This window comes from Pseudorca crassidens, chromosome 5 (assembly GCF_039906515.1).
Source record: "Pseudorca crassidens isolate mPseCra1 chromosome 5, mPseCra1.hap1, whole genome shotgun sequence".
NCBI lineage: Eukaryota > Metazoa > Chordata > Mammalia > Artiodactyla > Delphinidae > Pseudorca > Pseudorca crassidens.
Window position 1 is genome coordinate 120651898 of NC_090300.1, and position 24319 is coordinate 120676216.

At 35.6% G+C, this 24319-nt stretch overlaps 1 protein-coding gene across 2 annotated transcripts in view; it reads right to left on the bottom strand.

Moving 5' to 3' along the window:
• SAMSN1 (SAM domain, SH3 domain and nuclear localization signals 1) overlaps positions 1 to 24319 on the bottom strand; it is a 455109-nt gene that overhangs the window by 108340 nt on the left and 322450 nt on the right. For both annotated transcript variants that reach the window (XM_067739225.1, XM_067739226.1), the window contains 3 exons: positions 18897 to 19028; positions 3647 to 3684; positions 967 to 1004 (listed from right to left, as the gene is read on the bottom strand). In XM_067739225.1, coding sequence (XP_067595326.1) covers positions 967 to 1004; positions 3647 to 3684; positions 18897 to 19019 — 199 coding nt within the window. In that variant the 5' untranslated portion in view covers positions 19020 to 19028. The remainder of the gene's footprint in view (positions 1 to 966; positions 1005 to 3646; positions 3685 to 18896; positions 19029 to 24319) is intronic.

Consider the following 24319-nt stretch of genomic DNA (forward strand, 5'->3'; position numbering starts at 1 on the left):
GACTGACTACTTCCTTTTATTTCAGATCATGCACTATTCAAATCAGGGCTAGTATTCAAAATATTTAGCAACTACTGCCCACAGGGCCTTGACTAATGAGATGGGACTCAGCCCCTGTAGATGTTGCCACTGGAAGAATATCAGACCCAATTAAAATGCAGATGCCCTTGGTAGATGCATCCACGGGTGATCATGACTTTGGCCTGAGTGTGCTTTTCATACCCTATCCAGGAACCTGGTTTTGAAAAGAGGAAAAAGGGGATTTGAGCATCCGACTTCTAGGTGCTGCTGGGGAAAAAGGGTACCCACCAGTTTGATGAACTGCATAAAAAATGAATTATTAACTGAATAATCCAGTTGTTTTGTCACTACAAATGTTTTATAATTAGTAGAAAACATTCTATTTTTCTATATTCTGTAAAGGAAAGAGAGATATCTTCCATTAACTTTCTAAAAATAATTAGATATTTACTTTAAAATTAAAATACAAATCAAGCCAATTGCCCCTATTATTACTATGGGTACTGTAACCACAGAAACTGAAGAAAAGCTCTGGTGCTTGAAATGCTGAGGAAAGTCTTTCATAATTCAACCATTTTTTATTTCTTTTTTATTCATTCCTAGATTCCTAGATATGAAAAGATATCTAAGAGATCATCTTGACCATGGACCTTCCAAGCTAAAGTTGGGAAATTGGAAGATAGTCAGCCAATAAGCCAAAAAGAATTATTTTTTTTAATATAAAAGGAAATTATTCTGAATAAATCAATGGTTTATTTGTCTTAGCCATTTAAAATTAGAATGGAACCACATTTCTTTTTTTTAAATTTCTTCTATAAAATTCAAAGACAAATCAATTTGACTTTCATCCATTACTTTCTGTTGTTTTATGGCATTAGCAGCAGAAAATCACTCTTAGAGAAAGAGAACTTATCATTTGCATGAGTAATCTTATGAATTACTAACCAAATACTTTGCTTTCAGACATAGATCTCCGGATTGACCTAGAAAAAAAAAGAAACCAATATTTAAGTCTAGATTTAATAATTTATATTTTAAGTGAACAGAAATTAGATCACTTAGACATGTGTGCAATGTCCTGGAGAGCAGGAATAAATTCTAAGTTCTACATATGGGCCTGAATCTTCCTGACTCTGGATGGCAAAGTACAGTTAATACATATTGCCTGGAAATTTCCGTGCAATATGAAGAAACTAACTTTCATAAATCTCACCACCCCTACCCCTGCAAAAAAAAAAAAAGGATAGGCCATTTTTACATTAATGCATCTCAAGATAATCAAATAGTTCATATGGGAAAGTTCTTTTTCAAATAATTCTATTCAATAAATACAGAAAGAACATTGCAACTTGAATATAACTATTGTACAATCCCTAATGAAACAATAAATCGGGGCAATAACTACCAGTTGCTGTTAAAGTTTTTAACTGAAAGGCCGATGGGCAACTTAGTGCTGGATGGATCAGTCTGATACCATCTGAACCCACTAAGCAAATTCACAGTTGTAAAAATAGAGACAACCAGATATATGAGCTTCCAATGTAATGCAACAGGAAATATACAGTCACTGATGACCTACTTTTAAAATATATATAGATAGATAATCAAACTTGAATCTTATCAAGCCTGGAGATCTAACTAAAAATTTATAGGAAACAGAAGAGAGAACATATGTTTAAAACACACACAAACACACACATATACACGCACACACACACACACACAAGGATGCAATCAGTAAAATTAAAAAATATGGAAAATTCCTCAGAACGAATAATCCAGTTTCTTCAGCAAATAAATGGGGAGAAAACCCTATAAATTAAGAAACATGAACAAAATGCATCATTTGGATCTTCTTTGGATCGTGATTCAAGTAAACTAGCTACTGTTAAAAAAGCTCTTGAGGCTATCAGAGACATTTTAATACTGACTATATACTTGGTGATATTAGGTTATTTTTCTTATTTTGTTCTAGTACGGCTGTGGTGTTGTGGTTATGTTTAAAAAAAACAATTCTTGTTTCTTAATAATATACTGGAACATGAAATTGTCTGATATGCTTTAAACAAAACCCAGTGAGGGGGGTGGGAGTGGGGAGTCAGATGGGTAGAGATGAAATAAGATTGACTATAAATTGATACTTGATTATGTTAATCAATTTACACATTGGGTGAACACACACACATAGTGTACATGTAAATAATTTTGTTAGAGCTGGAGTGTTTTCCATTATTCACCTTTTTTTTAAGCTCAGGGTTGTAAGCAAAAACTTACATATATAATGTTTCTTTTTTTCTTAACCATTTTATTTTGGTTTGTTTTAATTTTTTAACGCAAAATGCTCATTCAGGACAACTCTTGGGAAGTAACAGGTGTTCCCAATAAAGCTACTTATAATATTATAAAGTGAAGTAGGTGCATAATGACAGGAGAGGTTATTCCCTTCAGGGGAGTGATGGACAAAAGAATTGAGGAACTCAGGAAAGTCTTCAACTTTAACTGGTTGGAATCCGAGGAGCGTGTTAATTGATTTGGCTTATGTTTGAAGATTCCTAATTCCTAATCCTTAATTAATCCTAATAATTAAGGATTCCTAATTCCTTCTGCCCCTCCATGTTTAGGTATCATCTAATCTGTAGAAGCATCAATCGTCAGCCAATGGCTGTAATTTTGTTTAAGTATTTGATTTGGGATGAGTGAGTTCCTTATCCATGGATAGAATAAACAGCTACATAGGTGGGGCGATCTTTAAGACTGAGAAGAACCCTGCTAAGAAAAACACTCTTTACTCCCATTCATGCTTAAAATGCCACTGATGTAGTTTAAGTAGGTAACTATGACTAAAATGCAACTACCCTTGCCTGGCACGTGCTCTAAACTGTTAATCATGAAATTATCTACTTACTATGGCTGCATTTTATATCCTTACTGGGAGAAAGCTTTGAGCAGGAAAAGAAGGAAAGACTATGAAAGCACAAAGTGTTTTGTGGAAGGAAGTAGTTGGGGGAGGAGGAGAGGCAAGAGCTGTCAAAAAAGACTACATCCAGAAAGAACTTCACATGTTAACAATTTTGTCTCAGACCATTCCAGAGTGCAAGGAAGCCGTTCTTCTGTATCATCAGCAACCAGTCTGGAAATTTCCCCATAAACCAACTTCCTGCTGCCATGTATTTCCTGCTTATTAGTTAAAAATCCCATTACCTTATGCAACATGTGTGTGTCACGTCCTCTGGCAGCTTGATGTGCTGAATATAAAGCCAAGCCTGACCTAAATAACCCAAATCTCTTTGCAAACACATTTTTATTTGGATTAGGAGAACTCCAGAAGATTAATAGTTCACCGATAGAAACATGTTTTCGAGTAGGCTTCCACTTTAATCTGAGCCTAGTTTAGACACATGTTTCTTCTTCTGAAAATTTAATTTTCACATCCCTGTCTACAGGAATGTCACAACACAAGTTTCCTAAGCATAAGCATAAACATAAATGTTAGCAGGGTAAAGCATACCTAGATTTGTACATGACGATTTTTAAAAAAGCACTTTGACAGGAAACCCACTAAAATAGTCCATTCAACATTGTAGAACTAAGAGAACATAAAGTTTTCAAAGTAAATTTGACTTACTTTCTTTCTGGTTTTGCATTCTCAAAATGAGAAGCTTCCTGTAAAATAAAATAAAAAGTAAAATAAAATAATACTACCCCAAGAAATCAGAGAATTCAAGTATAGTTTATCTTTGAGTATAATCCAAATGCAGTTCATTTTGCCTTTTCCTAGTAAAATGACTGTATTTTAGTAATTTATTTAGTAGAATCTTGCTTCTAGTTTTTACTTTTTTCTCTCTTTGTCTTTGTAACTTTGATAAATGTTTACCTTATTGTAAGTCCGTGACAGTTAGTGAGCAAGTCTTTTAAACAAAAACCTGTAATTAAATCCTTGTAGCCTCAAGTTTATATCCCCCTTCAACCCACCAAGACCAGGGGGAGAGACACATACCAGAGTATGTTAATTACATTACCTTCCTTTAAGAAAGATGGAAAGTAGCCTATTACAATACCCTAAGTGTGTTGAAATACACCTGTGATTCATCTGACCTTTTTCTTCAGAGCTGCTGATGCTATGTAAAATCCCTTATACTCTGGCAGAAGAAATATGTTGCCACATCTTTCACCATCCTCGAAAGAGCTTAAACTGCTTCCAGGCGCCTTTAAGAACTCTTCAGATTCTCTTTCTCATTCATCCACTCCTTCATTCAAAAACCATTTATGTTTTTGATGTTCAGTGTTTTTTGAACATCTACTATATGATAGGCAACAGACCATGTTCTGAAGAGTTTTGTTTGGCGAGGTAGGAATTTGTGTAGTAAAGGACATTGAGACCAATATTCCATGTAGTGAGAAAAGCAAAGGCTGGAAGGAGTGGTGAACAAAAATCAGAAAAAGGAAAGTTGTTTTTTTTTTTAATTAAAGTATGGTTGACTTACAATATTACATTAGTTTCAAGTATACAGCATAGTGATTCAGTATTCTTTTTGCAGATGTTACTCAAAGCTGGTTTTATTATTCCAATAGTTGACAGTATTAGCCTGAGCACTGTAAAATTCAGGAGAAACTTTCCCCTACATAGTAACTGAGGGGGACCTTTCTCAAACCCTTATTGTGTTTTTATCAAGATTTAACTTCAAAGACAATTTGAATTACCTATTTCACATTGTTGGGTAGAACTGAAAACCCATGTACTGAAATAATCAGTCCCCAACTTGAGAAACAAGTTTTGCCAAGTTAAGATGCCTGTGATCACCCAGAGGACAACGTCTTATAGAAGAGATGTGGGGGTGAAGGTAAAAATGTGGGAGTCACGAACCAAGCCCTGAGGTGAATTGGGATATCAACAGACTTTGAGGACTTAATGGTTAGATTGATCACTCCTTCGATTCTCTGTGCTTTGTCATCAGGGGTCCTAAAAATAATCAATCTCTAACCATGGTCTTTTTATGAAATTTTTTCAGTCTGGTCTAGAAGTCTCCAAACCTCAGTCCGGAAGCTAACTGTATCCTTTTCACCACAATCAGACGACACACAAGCTTTGTGAGGGTCATCAGGAAAGGGGATGGCCACCCATCTTTGTAGTAGCATTTTCCTGTCATACATATTTGGAATGTAGCTAGGAAGGAGCAAACTCCATGTTCCCATAATCTATGCAGTTTGGGCCAGTTATGTCTCAATAATCAGAATCCATTGTCATGAGTCTCATTAATTTGTTATGTGAGTTTAGATAAATTTCTTTGGATTGTGAATCTTGCACTCTTCAAAATAATTCTACCTCTTTTGAGTATAAAGAGGAAAGGTGTCTGGTCCAGAGTTAAGCAGTACAGAAGATGGATTTGAAATAAGAAAGATAGGAAACATTAGATATCTTTTGTATTTGTTATCATTTGAATCATAGTACTTTTTGAATCCACTTATTATATCAATAATTCATTGTGTTTTGCTACCAAAGAGATTTAATTCCAGATGACACAAAACTTGTGTGCAATTGAGCCCCAGGTGTTTGAATTGGGGCAGAGGGCATATTATTCAAGCACAGCCTCTTGCTTCAGCTGGGTGAAGCCTTAGCTAAGTTAATAAAATCAGATGTTGGACCAAAACTGGTTAAATATGTGTAGTTACTGATTGTAGTGAAAGGGACACAATTAGCTTCTGAGCTGAGGTTTAGAGACATCTGGACCAAGACTTGAAAGAATTTCATAAGACCATAGATGGAGACTGGTTATTTTTAGAACATACGTTGTCACAACATTCTCTAGGGACTATCTACTTTGTTCTATTTTACTGGAATCCGGGTCATCCAACATTTGCTTGTAATGAATCAGCTTAGGTTTGGGGATCTTTTATTAAAGAGTTTTCTTGTAATGAATACTTTGAAAAAGATTTTGAGCTAAAACTTCTTTCGAATCCTTATTAAGATGAGAGAGTTAATGTAGTTCTCCTTAGGTAACCTTCTTCCTACAAGAGGGTAGGGAGAGTCAAGCACCCTAAATTCAGTCTCAGGTGTGATTATATGAAGGAAAGGGATTACTTAAATAGGGCAACATCTACTTATAAGAATAAGACTTCTGTTCCCTGGGTGTTGCTTAATTGTAGATGACTACTGAACTGGTTAAGCAATTTTTAGTACTTCTTGTACCAAGCAGTCTGCTTACATAAGCAGACTGTCATGTACTTTGGAGTTCAGACCCTAGGTTCTTTATTTCTGGAGGGGCAAGTCAAGAATGACTATACATAGCTTTATTTTTAGAACTATATCTGTGTGTGTGTGTGTGTGTGTGTGTGTGCGTGTGCGGTACACGCGTGATACTCTGAACTACAAAAGGAAAATACCATTTCAGAGAGTCAGTGAAATCATTCTGTCTAGTCCATTAATTTGACACTTGCTATAAATACCAGCTAAAACTTGCTCCTGTTAGCCTTCATTATCCCCTAAGTCAAGCACTAATCATTAGTCTTACCTTTCATTCACTAGGGAGCTTGTGGCTTAATTTAATTGTTATCCTTGGCAATTTTTAGGAAAATAAAAAAATATGAAATGTAGACAAATTATTATAAATGGGCCAGTAGAAACTAAAGAATATGTCCAACCTATGTTATTTTTCAAGTAGATGAGAGTAGGCTCTAGGAGCAAAGCATTTTCACATAACTATGAAACTAGGTCAAATTAAGGAAAATTTAAAAACAATTAGAAATGAAGAGAGAGAAGGTGTCATTTAAAAGAATAGAGAAATTTTGGATACCAACTGCCATATTTCTATTCTTATGCAGTGGTTACAGTTGACTGTCCTTTGGGATTGAGTCTAATATGTGCCTGTTTCTTGTGTTATTCGTTTTTAAATCTTACTTTCAAATCACAAAGTCAAAAGGAAAAATGAAGTGAAGAATATGTCAGGAGTTGTTGTTGACCAGCTAATGGAAATGTGAAAGGTATTTCTGCACAGAGAATAATGACTGACAGTAAATGATGGTGTAAATTCCATGGTGAATTTTTAAGACTGAAGAGCTGATGAGATCTGACCTTTGATTTGCAAATGAATAAATTGAGGTCCCAGGTGGTAAATTGACATGTCTAGGGTCATACATACAGTGCTTTACCTTGGTTAAATGTTACTCATATTTTTCATTCTAATGTATTCTTTAGAATCATATAATTCATTCATTCATAGATTTATAGTTCATTCAACAAACATTTATTGAGCATCTGTTATGTACCAAACACTCTTTTAGAGTCAAAAAAGAATTACAAGTGGCTCTTCTCTCAAATATCCACCATCAATGACCGCTGCTCTCAGGATCCTGTTGGATTCCATGATTTTCCTAATTTTGAAGATTAAATGAGCTAGCCTTTATAAAATCCTTACATGATTCCAAACACACTGAAGATACTTACAGATGTTATTTCTCATTAGATTAATTATTCATTAATGATTACATGGAATTCTGATAATAAGGTAAGAATTGAACATAAATACAAACACACACACATAAACATACATACATATAACTTCTTATTCAAATAAGCTAACCCAGTTTCTATTTTATTCAACTCATTCTCTTGCAAGAATAAAGATAATTCACTTGCATAACTAAAATTATTTTAACTAATATCAAAATACTGTGATTCCAAGAATGCCACATCCAAACTGAATGAGCTTATGTCTGGACATTTCTTAACCTCTTAGGCTTCAATAAAGTTCCCACAGATGTTCAAAAAAAGAAAGGGAAATTCACAGAATTTCCCTTTAAAAAAATTCGAATAGACATCTGGAAAGAGGATGCTTATGATGCTTCAAATTTAATAAAGTGGGCTAATTTTGCAGTGCACTGAAAAGCCACCAGAGAGATGAAAAAACGTATACCCAGCTTTCAGCTCGGTTCTCAAAACAAGGAGGAAGTTTGTGTGCTGGATAACAAACCATCACCCATGTGAGGGAGTCCTGCCACCTATGAGGTCCTCCATCCTGCCTCTACACCTGATTACAAACATGTGGAGAAAAATCACATGAAGAAGTCTCCTAAATTATCAAATAGATCACACCACAAAGAGAAATGTTAGTCAATATAGCTAGTTTGAGCCCAGGTGGTTAAAGCAAGTTACTAAGAATGACAAGACTTTTATAGCTTTTCTAATTTCTTGATTTAACACACTTGCAAAATAATAATGGCAGAACACTTATGGATTATCAAGCACACTTCCAAATGCTTTACATGGAGTAATTCATTTAATCCTCCCAACAATCCCGTGAGGTTTATACAGTTATGTGTCTTCAATTTACACATGAATAAACTGAGGCACAGAGCAGTCAAATTCTTGCCTGAGGTCACATAACTAGTAAGTGGTAAAACTGGGATTTTATGCCTGATGCCTTAATGAGTACACAATGCTACTTCAATACTTGACTACACAGATACAAAATCTACCTGTCATCTAGATCAGAGATCCCACAAACGAACTGTTGGCCAGAAGACAGAGTGGCTAGAGAAATGTAATACTATATGCCACTACTAAACAAAAAGCTCAGAAAGCACACTTTTATCAAAGTACTAATACAAATAATTCAGTATTTTTTGCACATAATTCTTTTTTTTAATTGAAATATAGTTGATTTACAATGTATTTTAGGTGTACAGCACAGTGATTCAGTTATATTTAGTTATGTATATAACTAAAGAATATATATGTAAGAATCTTTTTTAGATTCTTTTCCTTTATAGGTTATTACAAAATATTGAGTATAGTTCCCTGTGCTATACAGCATGTCTTTGTTGGTTAACAGCAGTGAGAGGCCCGCGTACCGCAAAAAAAAAAAGGGGGGCACTTCAGGAATCTTTGAATTTAGATGAGAGACTGCACATTGGAGGCCCCCCAGTATATTACTGTAATAAAATTATGGTTCTCAGGGAAAACAGATTTTATCCCCCTATGAGAATACAACAAAGAAGAAGAAGCAGAAGCAACCTCAGCTCATTGTGATGGGAAAAGTAGACTTTCTTGCCAGCCCACCAGCTCCTGTCAAAGAGTAATAACCCTATACGCTAATGAATTCTGATTTCCCCAAGAGAAGCAGGTGGTGTATGGCGTCCCAACAAGGCTCATCATCTCAGGGCAGACCTTATAGCTTGCAGTGCCTGGAGAATGCACGGGTACTGTATCTAATCCATGAGGGACAGAGCTGGTAAACTGCATAGAACTTTGTCATTCGTCTAGTGGTGTGCCAAGTGAGCTTTCTATCAATCCTGAACTAACAAACTTCTCTCACAGTGTTATAAATATCCAGGATGGCAAAATAGGATACTTAGAGGATGGTTATTTGCATTATAAAAGGTTCTTCCTTTTCAAAAAGATTCTTTTCCAGACTTCCATTTTTTTTCATGGAAAGGCATTTTATTTTAAATAAAGCAGTGTGTACATGTCAATCCCAAATTCCCAGTCTACCCCTCCCTCCCACCCTTCCCCCCGGTAACCATAATTTCATTCTTTAAGTCTGTGAGTCTGTTTCTATTTTGTAAATAAGTTCATTTTTATCATTTTTTAGAACTTTCTTAAGTAGGCTTAAATGTGTTCTGACTTATGAAATTATATTTACACAAGGTTTTAGAAAGGGGAAATACAACTAATGTTTAGATTTCATGTTACCTGCCACTTATATCATTATTTTATTTAATCCTCATAGCCACAAATGGAACAAAAGCAAACCAAACAAACTTGCAAGAAGTGTGATAGGAAATAAGATGGGTAAAAATATCAACTTCCATCCTTACAGTGGAAAAGCACCGAACTGGCACTCCAGAACCTGGCTTGATTTCCCAGGTCTGCTACTAAACTGGGCCAGTTCCAAGAACCCTCTCAGAACTGTCTCTACATCAATAGTATGAAGGTTAGTGAACAGGAACTTGAAAATCTCTTCCAGTAAAAACAATCCATGTTTCCTTATCTACAATATTTCAATCCAAAGTCAGTAGGGATGACAAAAGGTTTTAAGAGAAAATTAAAATGGGAATGGGCTTTTTTGCTTTACAGCTTTTTCTTTAAAACATGAATAAAGAGATAACCATGGCTTTCCTTAGATTCAATTAGTAATTATATCATGAACTTAGGAAATAAAAAAGAGAATAGGGCATAATTAACCTCAATCTATTGATTTTATTTTATTTTAACATAAGTTTCTATTTAAGGGAGGAAACTAATTAAAACCAACAGAAAGTGTTCACATATGAATTGGTGGCAGAAGAATAGCTGTATGTGATTGTAGATATAATGGGTAAAAAATAAAAATGAAAGAAAAGTGCAGTGTTTTTAATGAAGGTGATCTATGTTTTATATGTCAACTTGTTATGAGTCATTTCACAATCTAGAAATCAAGAAAAGGATTACATGCACTGTTTTGACACTGACTCCTCTTGTTTATAGTTTGATGAAGACCTAGCTTATGGGATGCCATTGTTAGTCTCATTTTCTTCCTTTAGTGTCTATGTTATTCATAGCTATGTCAATCCTGACGTTAATATGGAGACAGAACAAAAGAACTCCCGATTTTACTAGTTTGGAGGCAAGTAAGAAATGCAGCTGAGTGTTTAGAATACCAACCTGGGAGTCACCTACCATGACTTCATTACTTACACATAAGATAAGTATCTTATCTTACACATAAGATAAGTATTCTTAGAATACTTATCTTATTCTAAGATATGTCACATTTCAGTGTCCATTTATCCGCTTATAAGACACTTGGCTCTAAGTGATTTTTAAGGCCTTTTCTGGAAGATGTTAGGACAATGTTCAGGGATAATGTCTTACCTTCCTTTCACCATTTTTTTTTTTTTTTTTTTTTTTTTTTGCGGTACGCGGGCCTCTCACTGTTGTGACCTCTCCCGTTGCGGAGCACAGGCTCTGGACGCGCAGGCTCAGCGGCCATGGTTCACGGGCCCAGCTGCTCCGCGGCATGTGGGATCTTCCCGGACCGGGGCACAAACCCGTGTCCCCTGCATCGGCAGGCGGACTCTCAACAACTGCGCCACCAGGGAAGCCCTCCTTTCACCATTTTAAGCTGTAGTTCTTCCTTTACAAACCCAGCTTAAATCTCACCTTCTCCACTGAACTTGCACCGTTAAACCACAAACCACTATCATGTTCTTAGTCATAACACATTATTGATCATTTACTTTGTGCCTGCCACTGTGCTAATAATGTTAATTGCACTGTCACTTTTTATTCTCAAATAACGAATGAGAGTAACAAGCAGTTTCCTCATTTTATAGGAGAAGAAACTGGGCTTAAAGAATTTAAGGAACTTGTCCAAGATCATGTAGCTAGTAAATTTCAAAGCTGGCATTTTTATAAAGTTTATTTGATCCTCAAATGTTGTGCTCCTGACTATTACATTATTTTTTTTTTGAAATTCCTTCTGAGAAATATTGTAGAAGTTGGGCTTGATACTTATAATACAGCATTTAATTACATAGTGTCTTATTTTATTCTCTAGATATTTTTGATATACATATTTCTACTGTAGTTGACAACTGTCATTCACTAAACCTAAAATCAATGTGTAGAAGAAGGAGGAAGAAGAAGAAGAAGGGAGAAAGAGAAGGAGAAGTGAAGGATGGAAGGAGAGCAGGAAGGAAAGAAGCAAAGAGAGAGAGAAAAAAAGAGAAAGAAAGAAAGAGAGAGGGAGGGAGGGAGAGAGAGAGAAAGAACTCCCATTGTTACTAGGATGAGATATGTGGCTTAGGTCTTATCCATCACACGGGCAAACTTAAGACACTGATTCAAAACTGACTAAATGGGAGAAAAGATAAGGTGTGGGCATCCATTTTTAATTTTAAGATTTTGCTCTCTGCTGAGTAGCAAATTTTAAGATTTGCTCTCTGCTGAGTAGCAAATCTCAGCAGAGATAGTGTGGTTCTGGAGCCTACTGCTATGATAGTAGCTTCTTGACTTGGACACTTCCTGATGGTGGCAGAAGCAACAGCTCTTGGGGGTGGCAAGTTTTGTAGTGTGCTTCTCAGTAATTTCTGCAAGCTCGGCTAGAGTATCTATCTTCAGCCTCCCAACAATTCTGAGATTTCTTTAAGCTGTAATCCATTTCTTTCTGCTTAAATTAGCTAACATGGATTTGGTTATCTTCAAATTAATCCTGATCAATAACTTATCAGGTTAATTTTAGGTCCTGTATTAGTTATCTATTGCTATTCAATAATTACTCCAAAATGGAATGCCTTAAAACAATATACATGGATTATCTCACAGGTTCTGTGTGTCAAGAATATGGGTATGACTTAAATGGGTCCTCTGATTCAGGCTTGCAGTCAAGTTATTGGCCCAAAGGTATGAGGTTTCATCTAAAGGCTTAGCTGGGAAGAGTATCCTCTTCCAAGCTCACTCAGTGATTGTTGGCAGCATTCAGTTTTCTGAAGTCTGTTGAAATGAAGGCCACTGTTCCTTGCTGGTTGTAGGCTGAACGCTGCTCACCTGGGCCTCTTCTAGATGGGATCTTGCTTCACCATAACGTGCAAGCAAGAAAGCAATGGAGACAGTCCTCTTGCAAGACAGAAGTTATAGTCTTTTATAACTTAATCATGGAAGTGACTTCCTATCACCTTTGCCAAATTCTATTGGAATCAAGTCTCACACAAAGAAAGGTGAGTATTACATAAAGACGTAAATACCAGAGGCAGATGTGATGGTGAATTTTATGTGCCACCTTGGCTTGGCCACACAACTCAGGTATTTGGTCAAACACCAAGTGAAATTATCATTTAAGTCAGTAGACTTTGAGTAAAGCAGATTACTTTGTATAATGTGGCTGGACCTCATCTCCATAGTTGAAGGTCTTAAGACAAAAAAACTGTAGCCCCCCAAGGAAGAGGGATTCTGCCTCTAGACTACCTTTTGACTCTTATTACAACATCAGCCCTTCCCTGAGTCTCTAGCCTGCTGGCCTGCCCTCCAAATTTCAGACCTGCCAGCCTCCATATTGGAGCCAATGAGCCAATTCCTTAAAATAAATTTCTCTTTCTATATATCCTCATCCTATCAGTTCCATTTCTCTACAGAGCCCTGATTTATACAAGAGGGTTCATTAGAGGCCATCTTAAAAGTCTGCCTTCCACAGTTCCAAAAGGAGAATAATAGTGTTTTAGGTTAGAAAACACTCCCCCTTCCAAAAAAATTTAAAGTGCACACATGGAACCACTTTAGAGCAGCAAGGGACCTTGGAGACCATCTAGTCTAACCTTATTATCTTATAGAGGTGGAAACAGAGAACCAGATAGTGTAATGACTTATTCAGCGCTATTTAGGAACAAAGCCAGGGCAAGACCTCAGTTTTCTCTCTTAAGGTGCTTACCATTGCCCCATAAATTCTCCTAAGTTGAGAGCCGAGAATTGCACTAGTCGCCTGAAGACTGATTATAGTGAAGGAAAATCTTCGTGGGCAGATAAACTACTGATCAGCTGGGTTGTTCTTCCCTTCAGTCGCTCTTCCGATAGCGGGTAATGGTTTTGTGCCGGTGCTGCCTCATCCTCCAACCCAGATTCCTTAATGACCAGTGGTGTTCACAGCCAAGATGGCAGGCTGGGTCCTAGATCCTGCCAGTGGCTATGGAAAAGAGCAAAACTAACTGGCCAAGAAGGGATTAAACCCTTGACCTTGGCCTCATTAGTGCTGAGCTCTAACCAACTGTTAGACCTGTATTGTATCATTCATTAGTGCTGAGCTCTAACCAACTGTTAGACATGTATTGTATCATTTGTCTTTAAAACTATGTCTTTAAAACATATTCATAAAAATATGAATATTACGCTCTTATTAACATCTGGTAGCTGGGAACAATTTAATTGATTTCTCCAGTGCTTTTTATCAGTGCAGAATGTTGATGAATGTGAGTACATTAAAAAATTAAACTTGCATTTTTAAATATTTAAGTTAAAATGGACCCCCCCCCCAAAAAAAAAACCAGCACCTGAATTATAAATTAGGCTAACAAGAGCCACCGTGATAGATTTGCTTGTTTTCTGTTATTTACACATGGAAGGAAATCTAGGAATGAATGTCAAACATTGCACTCAAACTGGGTGTTCATGATTTGGGGCAATTTGCGGAGATTAAAATCTTGGGTTTTCTAATGCACATAACAATAAATCCTGTTGCTTCTTCTTGTCCAGCCTGGTAAAAATCAATGCTTTTAGGTAAGGAGTGTTGATTACAAATTATTTTGAACAGTTATTTTAAAACGACATCCAAGCTCAAATGAGAGTTTGACTTAAAGTCATTTAATCAAGGATATCAAATTAAAGGAAGGAAAATGAACATTAACATGCATTTTGCCAGGTGCTTAACGTTTGTTTTAACATTTGATCCTCACTACAAACCAAGAGACAGACATTTTTATCCATGTTCTATTCCTCAGAAATCTTAGGGTTAGAGAAGTTCAAAAACATTCTCAAGGATACACAGTTCTCAGCTACCTGGGGAGCCGGAATAAAACTCAAGTTTATTAACTTCATTGCCCATCTCAAGTTCTCTCTGTATGTCCTATATATACATATATATTTATATATACACACATACATATATATATATATATATATCAGATTGTATTTAATGTGCATATAAAAAGGTTGGATTCTTTATCTTCCTATCTTCCCCTCCTCTTCACTTCTCATCTCCCCAAAACATGTTCTCACACTCAGCCTCTCCTACTCTCTCTAAGTCTTGCATAGACGTACATGCATAGCACACACACACACACATGCTTGGGACAGAAAGGCCAAAGAACATTAGTATTTGGGAAGCCAGAGCTGCAGTCTTGACTCCATCCTTCATTTCAGACAAGTCATTAATCTCAGCCTCCTCATTGGTTAATACACTTGTTCCCTCTGGTCTTGTCTCTTCCTAAAAGTATATAACTGTTTATCTTCAAGTATTTTCATACTTTATATTTCTTTTATAAGTATACTTATATATACTTTTATAAGTAAAGTAGGGGATTTATATTTTCTGATTACTCTGATGCCTCAACATCACCAGCAAATTCAAGCCTCTAATTCTATGCTGTCCAACATTGTAGCCATTTCTGGCGGTATGTGGCTATTGAGCAATTGATATTTGGTTGGTCCGATCGAAGAACTAAATTTTAATTTAATTTAATCTTAATTTCGAAATTGAAGCTGGGTCAAAAAATACACAATTTTTATTGTTTCATTAGGAGCAGGATTCACTTTAACCATTGAAACTTTAGCATCTGAATTGAGATATATAAGATACACACCATGGGCTTCCCTGGTGGCGCAGTGGTTGAGAGTCCGCCTGCCGATGCAGGGGACACGGGTTCGTGCCCCGGTCCGGGAAGATCCCACATGCCGCGGAGTGGCTGGGCCCGTGAGCCATGGCCGCTGAGGCTGCGCGTCCGGAGCCTGTGCTCCGCAACGGGAGAGGCCACAACAGTGAGAGGCCCGCGTATGGCAAAAAAAAAAATATATATATATATATATATATATATATAAAATTAACTTTTTATAATAATTACATGTTGAAAGAATAATCTTTTAGATATACTTGCTTAAATACATTATTAAATAAATGTCCACCTGTTTCTCTTTTTAAAAATGTCACTCCCTGCGTCAGCAAACTTTTTCCCTGAAAAGTCAGATAGAAATATTTTAGGCTCTGTGGGCCATATACAGTTTCTATGGCATGGTCTTCTCTATTTTTGTTTTAAAAAAAGTTGCTTTAATGTAAAAGCTGTTCTTAGCTCATGGGCAGTACACACACAGGCCGCCTGGGGCAGGAGTTCTAGCCGCAGCTCTACAGTGACATATTTGCCCTTCTAACCCCGGTGCTCAGTAGCAAGAAGGAATGCTCTTCTCTGAAACTGAACTAAGCTGAATCCATACCTAGGATTGTTCTCCTCATTTTACGAAGAGGACACTGAGGTCTAGAGAATTTAAGCAACTTTCCCAAGTCAAATAGCTGGTAAGTGCAGAGCTAGAATGAGAATTCATATCTGCCCAGCTCCAGGGCTCACGTATGACACTGCATCATACATTCTGCATTATTAAGACTTTCCTTAGTTTGATTAATGAACCTTCACTGATCCATTCATTCAGTAGTCATTGAATGAATATTTGTGCAACATACAAGTAATAGAGATATTTCCCCTGTTCCACATTTAAGCTCATTTTTGAAAAGGTTCAAATATCTTACCAATTTAATTTATGAGATACAAAATGAAGTGGAAAATTGACAATTATTTGCTAACTTCAATCAATATAGATGGCAAGCCTGATAATTCAGGCTTGATCCTGTTAACCGCAATTGGCAGAGGTACAAACATTTTATGTTCTTACTTTTTTTCTAATTCAAGATCCTTTATTAGCTTCAGACATAATAAAGAGGTGCTAAAATAGGTAGAGGATCAAGGAGTAACAGCCTACATTTTAACCAATGTAATGATAAAGTAGTCGATCTCCAGTGAGGCTAGTATGTTAGTCTATTTTCTTTCAGCATGTGTATTTAGTTGCATGATCATTCGCTCTGTCAAACTTTATAGCTAGTTTTTTTTTTTTTTTTTGGCAGAAGACCTCCAAAACTCTCTGGCTTTGCCATATACTATAAGTGGATCTCTTATTATTTATCTTTATGAAATTTAATAGAGTCTCATTTTAAATCAATTTCTCTTTAGACCAGCTCTCCCTTACCAACCCCTCCTAGAACTGCAATTAAAATGTAAACTAGATATTTTTGATGTTCTTCATTTAAAATCCCAACATTAACTTCTTTCCCTTAAATGCCTTCTCCATCCTTAATTGTGCAGTTGGTCCACAACTGATCATCTGCTTTGGGACTCTGGAGCATCTTCCGTCCACCTGTGTAACTTTGATACAACTGGTATAATTCACCAATTGAATAGTAGAATCAATAATTGAACCAGTTGTTTTTCAGTACATATATATATATATATATATATATGTATACACACACACATTTATGTTTGTATATATGTATATATTTTAAAATTAGTGAGTATATATATTATATATGTATATATAAAATGTATATATATATATACCTCAGTATTTAATTATATATGCAGAAAGACAGAAATATACAGACAGAAAGAGAGAGAGCTGTAGCAATTTAAATCATGTTTTTATTATTCTCATCTACTTTTGCAGTGTAGATGAAGTTTGATAACAATCCTATTAGACTGGCCATGAACTTGTTTATTTTTCATGCATACTTATTAAACTCACGTGTTTAAGGAAATATCTTCAGGCTTTTCAGCCTATTCAATTTTTCTTTTTAATTGTAGCGTAAAAATGCTTCCAAACAGTTTGCAATGTCAATTGACAGTATCACTGTAAATGGACTCTCTCTGTCTCTCACATTAAGATGTAAAATGTATTGCTGCTTCCTCTTAAGCATATCTGTCAACATCAATATCTTCTGGGTATTAAAAAGTATACAGAGTTGAGGGAAGAGTTTCCACTGCACTAAATTTTTAAAATTACATTTACTTACTGAGACTTATTATTGAACTTGTTTACTAACTTACAGTACCTTACCTTTCAGTTGATCTAAGTTTCTGGGGAACAGAAACATTCTGGAAGTTGGGAAAATAAGAAGTTTTCAATGTCCCCGAAGAATAAAACTGGTAGCTGTACAGGCAAGTACAAAACTCGAAGGTATTTTACTCTAACCCTTTCTCTAGAGCAAAAAAATATCTGGGTTTGAATCCTGGGTCATCCTCTTTTTAACTGGGAAAGTTATTTAGCCTTTCTCAACATTTCTAAACCTCTGTAAAGGTTTATTGTAAGGATCAACACAGGTAATTTCATATATAACATCATCTAGTGTAGTTAATATTATTTTTTGTTATTGGGGAAATGTGTGATTGCAAGGGTAAGAGGTGGCATCTAAATCTACAAGTATAGAGAAGTTCTTTATTTGCTGCAGACATAGAATCTTTTATATTGTCCTAAGTCACAATAGAAGCCGCATAGGTTTATTAGAATGGGATTAACACAAATACAGCACAACTGACTAAGAAAACAGCCTGCACTGTAAAACAGGAACAGAGTCAACTTTGCTGAGCACGGAGAACTCTATGCCTCTAGTAATTATAAATATAATTCACAAAAACCATTTGCCTTTGCATTCTAGTAATACTCAATATTTTGTAAGTAAGTGGATGGTGTGTGTCCATAAATTTAAGAAGGAGCTCAGTAAAGTGGTTAGCACAGACTTTAAAGCAGCCAGAGGTGTGCTGGAGTTGACACTAGAGAGAATGAATAATTAAATATTCAGGTATTGTAAGCCTGTAATTAAACCATTGGTAGCTTGAAATCAACCATGGCAGGAGCATTCACACCATGGAAACTGGCAAAGGCTATTATACAAATCTCAGGTTCCCCGCATCCACCCCAAAAACCTGGTATACCAGTAAACTGCTGATGCAGGCATATATATATTTACTTGCCAGGTTTACCACTTAATGGTTTATAGTCTTTAACAAATTATGTTGTATTTCTCTCCTGCAATTTCCTCATCTAGAAAACAATACAATTATTTCTTTGTCATAAGGTTGCTTTTGGTTAAGTGACTTAAGTTATATAATCACCTAATGCATACTTTGTAAATGGTAGTTCATACTAATAAGCCAAAATCATGTAAGAGACACAGTGAAGAGCAAAGCAGAAACTAAAAGTAAATGAAGAACTTTCTGAAAACAGGGTCTTTTTGCTGTATTAACAGACTTCATTAAGCAAGTGATTCTAAATATATAATAGAGAAGAGGTGATCCATTCAAGGTTCACTCACCATGAAGAGATTGTTGTGTAAGTTTCCATTTTCCCCAGAGGGTGAGAAAAGAGAATCAGTTCTACCAGAAGTTCCCTCTTGGTGAGGTTGTTGTTCTGGGACTGGCTCATATAAGCTGTCCATAGAGCCCTCCTGGAATAAAGAGATTTCTGAGTCAAGGAAAAATAAAATGATAATTTTCATTGAAAAGTCATCTAACCATCTACCCACCTTTATACAGTACCCCATCTAAATGATCCCGTGCATTGGGATTACGAGTTTATGGTATGCCAGTGTTCAACAGTGAACAAGACAGTAAAGAGAGGCATTCTTAGCACTTATTACAGAGCCAGGAATTCAAACAAAACTCTAAGTGTTGGGGAGCCATGCACAAAATGTGGCAATTTCTCAAGAAGCATGATGAAGACATAAAGTTCGAGGTACTAAATAAAGACCTATTTGGACACCAATAATCTGTGTTGGGTGTCAGGTCATAGGTTTTAGTTATATGTATCCCTCTAATTAGGGGACTAATTAGTATTAATTAGTACATGTCCTTGTATAAGAAACACAATCTGTTGTACTTCAGCTTCCTCAACTGTAAAGCTGCAGTTTTATCCACCTTACAGAGGAACTCTCAGGATGAAATGAATACAGTGTTTGCTTTGAAACAGCAAAAGTATTTCACAAGTACAATAAAGGCATTCATGTTAATGTTTACAGTATTTGTCTTAATAAATAATATTGTTCATTTGTTTTTATATTTTCATGGAATAATGAATTTTAAAATGTATGAGTTTGCATTGAAATCCATTGTAAACTCTGTGTTAAATCCCCTTTGTATTTGGGAAGCAAACTTAACTGAATTGGCTTCTTATGTTTTTTTTCCTTTTAAGACAGAATTGGTCTAGTTATGGCGTCATCTGGAAACAATCTTAAGGGAAAGAGGTATACACTTAATATATTGAAAATTTCTAGACATAGTAACTGGGGAGGCTGATAATGGTGGCATCAAAACAAAGGTCTGCTGGATTATGAAAAAGTTTTTTGCTTTAAACAATGAGTGTTGCACTGAAAATGTTCTCATCTTTAAAAATATATTTTATTAAGATACAAGCAAAGTTAAGATTGAATTGTATTCACATTGTCTACCTTTAAAAATTTCAACCAATGTGTTCTACAGTTCCATAATTCAAGTAACTTCTGCTCCAAACACATGGCAAATTATTGGGAAAATTTGAAAGACTTAAGTAAGCCCTAAGACATTTGTGCTCTAAATACCTAAATATGTAGGGAAACCAAAAACCTAACAGAAGCACAAAGTGGTGAATGGAAGTTAGGCTTTGGACCTGTTAGTTGTCCACCCACAAACGGGCAGCCTTCATGGATCTTGGGCCTGGTGGTGTAATGTGTAATAGCTTTCCTCCACATAAAGCGAACTCTGTGCTGAAATCCATGGGCTGCAGCAGTACCCACAGCTATGAAAAGAGGTTGAAAATATCTCCTACCCATAGATGCTGGGGCTCTTGCTTCTAGGAAGCTGTAGGTCAGAAAAGCAAAATTCAACAATGCAGCTGGCACACTGAGATCAGAAACAAGCTGCCAGCTGGCTCGGTAATGGATCAGTAATACATCAAATATCACCTTGGGATGAGATCCCTGGACCAGCAATGTAAGCCTTGGTTCTTAACTGGGGCCTCGGAGAGACTGGAGATTTATGCCTTACAACCAAATGGAGAAATGTAAAGAGGCCAGGAAGGAGAGAAGAGAGAGAGAGGGGAGGATGGAGGTGAAAGGGAGAGGAGTGGGAGAGGGAGAGACAGAGAAGAGACACACAGAGAGACACACAGAGAGAGAAGAGAAAAAGAGTTATCGTTCAACATTAGCCAAAACACAGGAAGGGATCGAATGCTGAGAAAGAGAGTCAACTGAATTGACAATCTGAAAATAAAGCCATTTCCATTCCAGATGAAATTAAAATCATAAAATGGATGAAAAATAATTTCAGGAAAAATATTTATCATCTTCACAGAGCTAAATAAAAACGGAATATACAATTAAAAATAAATAACCTGTGATGAAACCAAAACAGGCAGAAAGGAAACAAACACTAAATAATTAAAAAGTCTTGAAAATGAATAATGTAATCATAGAAATTTGTGTTAAATAATCAAAAATTGGGATGAACTCTGGACCTCTCAAAAGAATTAGCAAATGCTGAGGAGTTCACCCAGGGTGCAGCATAAAAGGATAAATAGAAAACACATGAAATATTCGGGTAAAAGTGTGGAGGACGTTTTGAGGCGTTACAACATCAGATTAATAGGAATTCTAGAAAAATAAAATGACAGATATTTCTCGTCATTTCAAGAAAACTATGAACTAATTTTACTTATAGTTTTAAGAAATCCTAAATGTAGTGTTAACAAAATTAAATTTAGTAATGTATTTTAAAATATACCATGGCCAGTTAGTGTTTAATACAGGAATATAAGATGTTTCAATATTTAAATATACTGTAACGTGTTTAAAAGAAAGCTTATAATTTCAATAAATATTCTAAGGCATTTGAAAGATTTATTATTATTCATCCTTGATAAAATCTCAGCAAACTGGGAAAAGAAGGACTTCCTCAACCTCATTAGAGTTATTTATCAAAAACCTCAGGAAGATGCAATTAAAGGTAATTAAATGAATGTTAGAAACAAGACTAGGATGCCTGCCATTATAGTGTTTTTACTTGTCAATGTTATAAAAGAGAGAGAGAAGCTGAGAATGGTATAATTGCTAAAGAAGAGGAAAACTTACAGATTACCTGCATTAAAAACCACAGACTACCAGAATTTTAGAAATTCAGCAAAACTACTTATTTGCAGTATCAATATCTGAAAATCAATAATGTATCTATAAATCAGCAAAAGCAAATCAGGAAAAATAATAATAACAGCAACCAAAATTCTTAGACTGCTAGCAATAAAGTTAGCAAAAGATTGGGATTGACATATATACACTAATATGTATAAAATAACTAATAAGAACCTGCTGTATAAAAAAAATAAATTAAATTAAAAAAATTCTTTAAAAAAGAATTTTATAGAGAAAATTATAAAACATCATTAAAGACCATGAAAGAAGATTAGAATAAATGAAGAGCTATCCATATTTGCAGATGAGAGGCCTCAACCTCATAATGAAGTCAATTTCCCCTAAAGGTGTAAAATTCAAATTCATTTTAATCAAAATCCTATCAAAGATTTTCATATAACTTGATAAGATGCTTCTGTATTTATATAGAAGCACAGAGACTTTAGAAGTCCACATTTTGAAGAAAGACAAGGAGAGGGTATTCTGAGTAAGGTATCTAGTTGGCGTTAGAATTACCTTAATAGTATGTAGAACAGTCATAAAGAGAAGGATGGAGATAAACCATTGGGATAAAATATATAAACCAAATAAACATAAAGGCAGCATTTTGAATCACTGAAGGAATGGTTCAGGGATAATTGATTTGTAGCCTTATTGGGTTACAAAGTCAAATTAAACTCTGTAACTATATGATGAGCTCAACAAGAAAATCACCTTGCTTCTAATGAGCAAGCTTTCTAAAAACCTCATCACGATGTAAAACTCTAAGAAAAATTCTGGATTCAGAGTGGCACACATAAAAGGATATTTCTGCCTCCCTTTTGAAAGATAGACCCCGTTTGGAGTTTATAGATCCAAAATAATACCAATCACCTTTAATGGATTATTTATAGTATCCTTGGTTCAAAATGGGTAGTTCATTAAGTTTGGCTTTATATTTCTCTTAAAAACCCCATTTACTAAAAGATTTACAATTTCCCCCTACACTTAAGAGAAGTTTAACTCTTTCACTGACTTTCCTTAGTGCTAATTTTTAGGTGATGCTCAATATTTTAAATCACCTCCTTCCTAGAGATTTAAAGGTCAATATATTTATATCCACTTCCACTTTTTAATTCTGTAAATGTTCCACTAAATCAGTAGTTTTAAATCTCTTTTTTAAAATGCTGTGTCCCATATGTTCACATTCCTACAGGCACAGATAAAATATGTTTTGAATTATGCACAAATTCCTGGCAAAAACTGTAACCCCGCCCCTTTTTCACAGCTCATAACAGCACAGTAGGGTGTCACAACACCCTGGTTGAGAGCCCATACGCTAAATAACGTTATTTATTTATTCCCCAGGAAGGAATAAAAATACCTAAAATAGTTTTGATTTTTTTCCCCAAGTACCTTGTGGACATTTTCTTATCAAAGCAGTAATTAATTTTGATCACATATAAACTTTGGAATGCTTACATAATTTTAGTGAGTGTTCATGATGGCTCAGCCTAATCCAATATGTTTCTGAGCAAGGAACTTTTTAAGGATAACTTTAAAAGATGGAAAAGAGTTGCAGTCAAATTGAGTCCATGAGGCATAGCTTTGAAGCAATCCTTTTTGAGTATGTGCCTTCTTGCCTATATTACAGAGAAAGACAATCATGCTCATTATGTGGTTATATGTCTTTCGTAGCAGGATTACAAAGTGTATGCCACAGTATGCTGAGCTATGCTATGTTATAGAAACATTAGCATACTGATTATAGTACCATTTAGAGTGATTTCAGAACACAATCATCTGTGCCGCTACACTGCCTCTCTCCATGGGAAGTATATTCATGTAAACCTCATATAGCTCTTGTAGAGCAACTAGAGAAGAATGCACAATACCACTTAAATCACCCGAAATGGGATTTCTCCAGTCAGATTTATATGGCACAAAGCAAAGTTGAGCACTGGCATTTATTTTGTAAATTGGGACTATATAGGCAAACTGAACTCAGTGATTCAGCCTGCCACAACTCACAATTGCATTTTATTTTTCAAGATGCTCTAAGATTAAATCCCTTATCTTGACTTAAACTGCCTCTTGTTTAGGTATTACAACCTATGTCAGCGCCATCTCTAGCACTTACGTTAATCTTCTTTGCAATTTGGAAAGAAAACAAACATCATAGTAAACCACTTTATTTCCTCAAATGACAGGGATCTCCCACAGACATCTTGAAAAACCAATGAATAGGCATAATACTCTGCTGTAAACACATATAGAAATGAATAAAATTATTTTTGAAATCCATTTTCTGCATTAGCAGATGGTCACAATTGCAGGTTAGAGTTATAAAGTATTTCCAGATCTATGACTACCTGCTAACTTCCACTGATCCACTTCAGGCTAAAGAAAAAAAAAAAGCAATAATGTAAAAAAGAATTTGAGAGGTGCTTACACCCTGAATGAGCACATCTGCAGGAGTGGATTAATCTATTGTTCCTTGCATTTACAGTGCTGTGTAACTCAGAAAGCTGCCTCATGGTAGGTTAACCAAACCAACATCGAACAGAATTCATTACTCAAACAATAAAGAAGAAATTTTG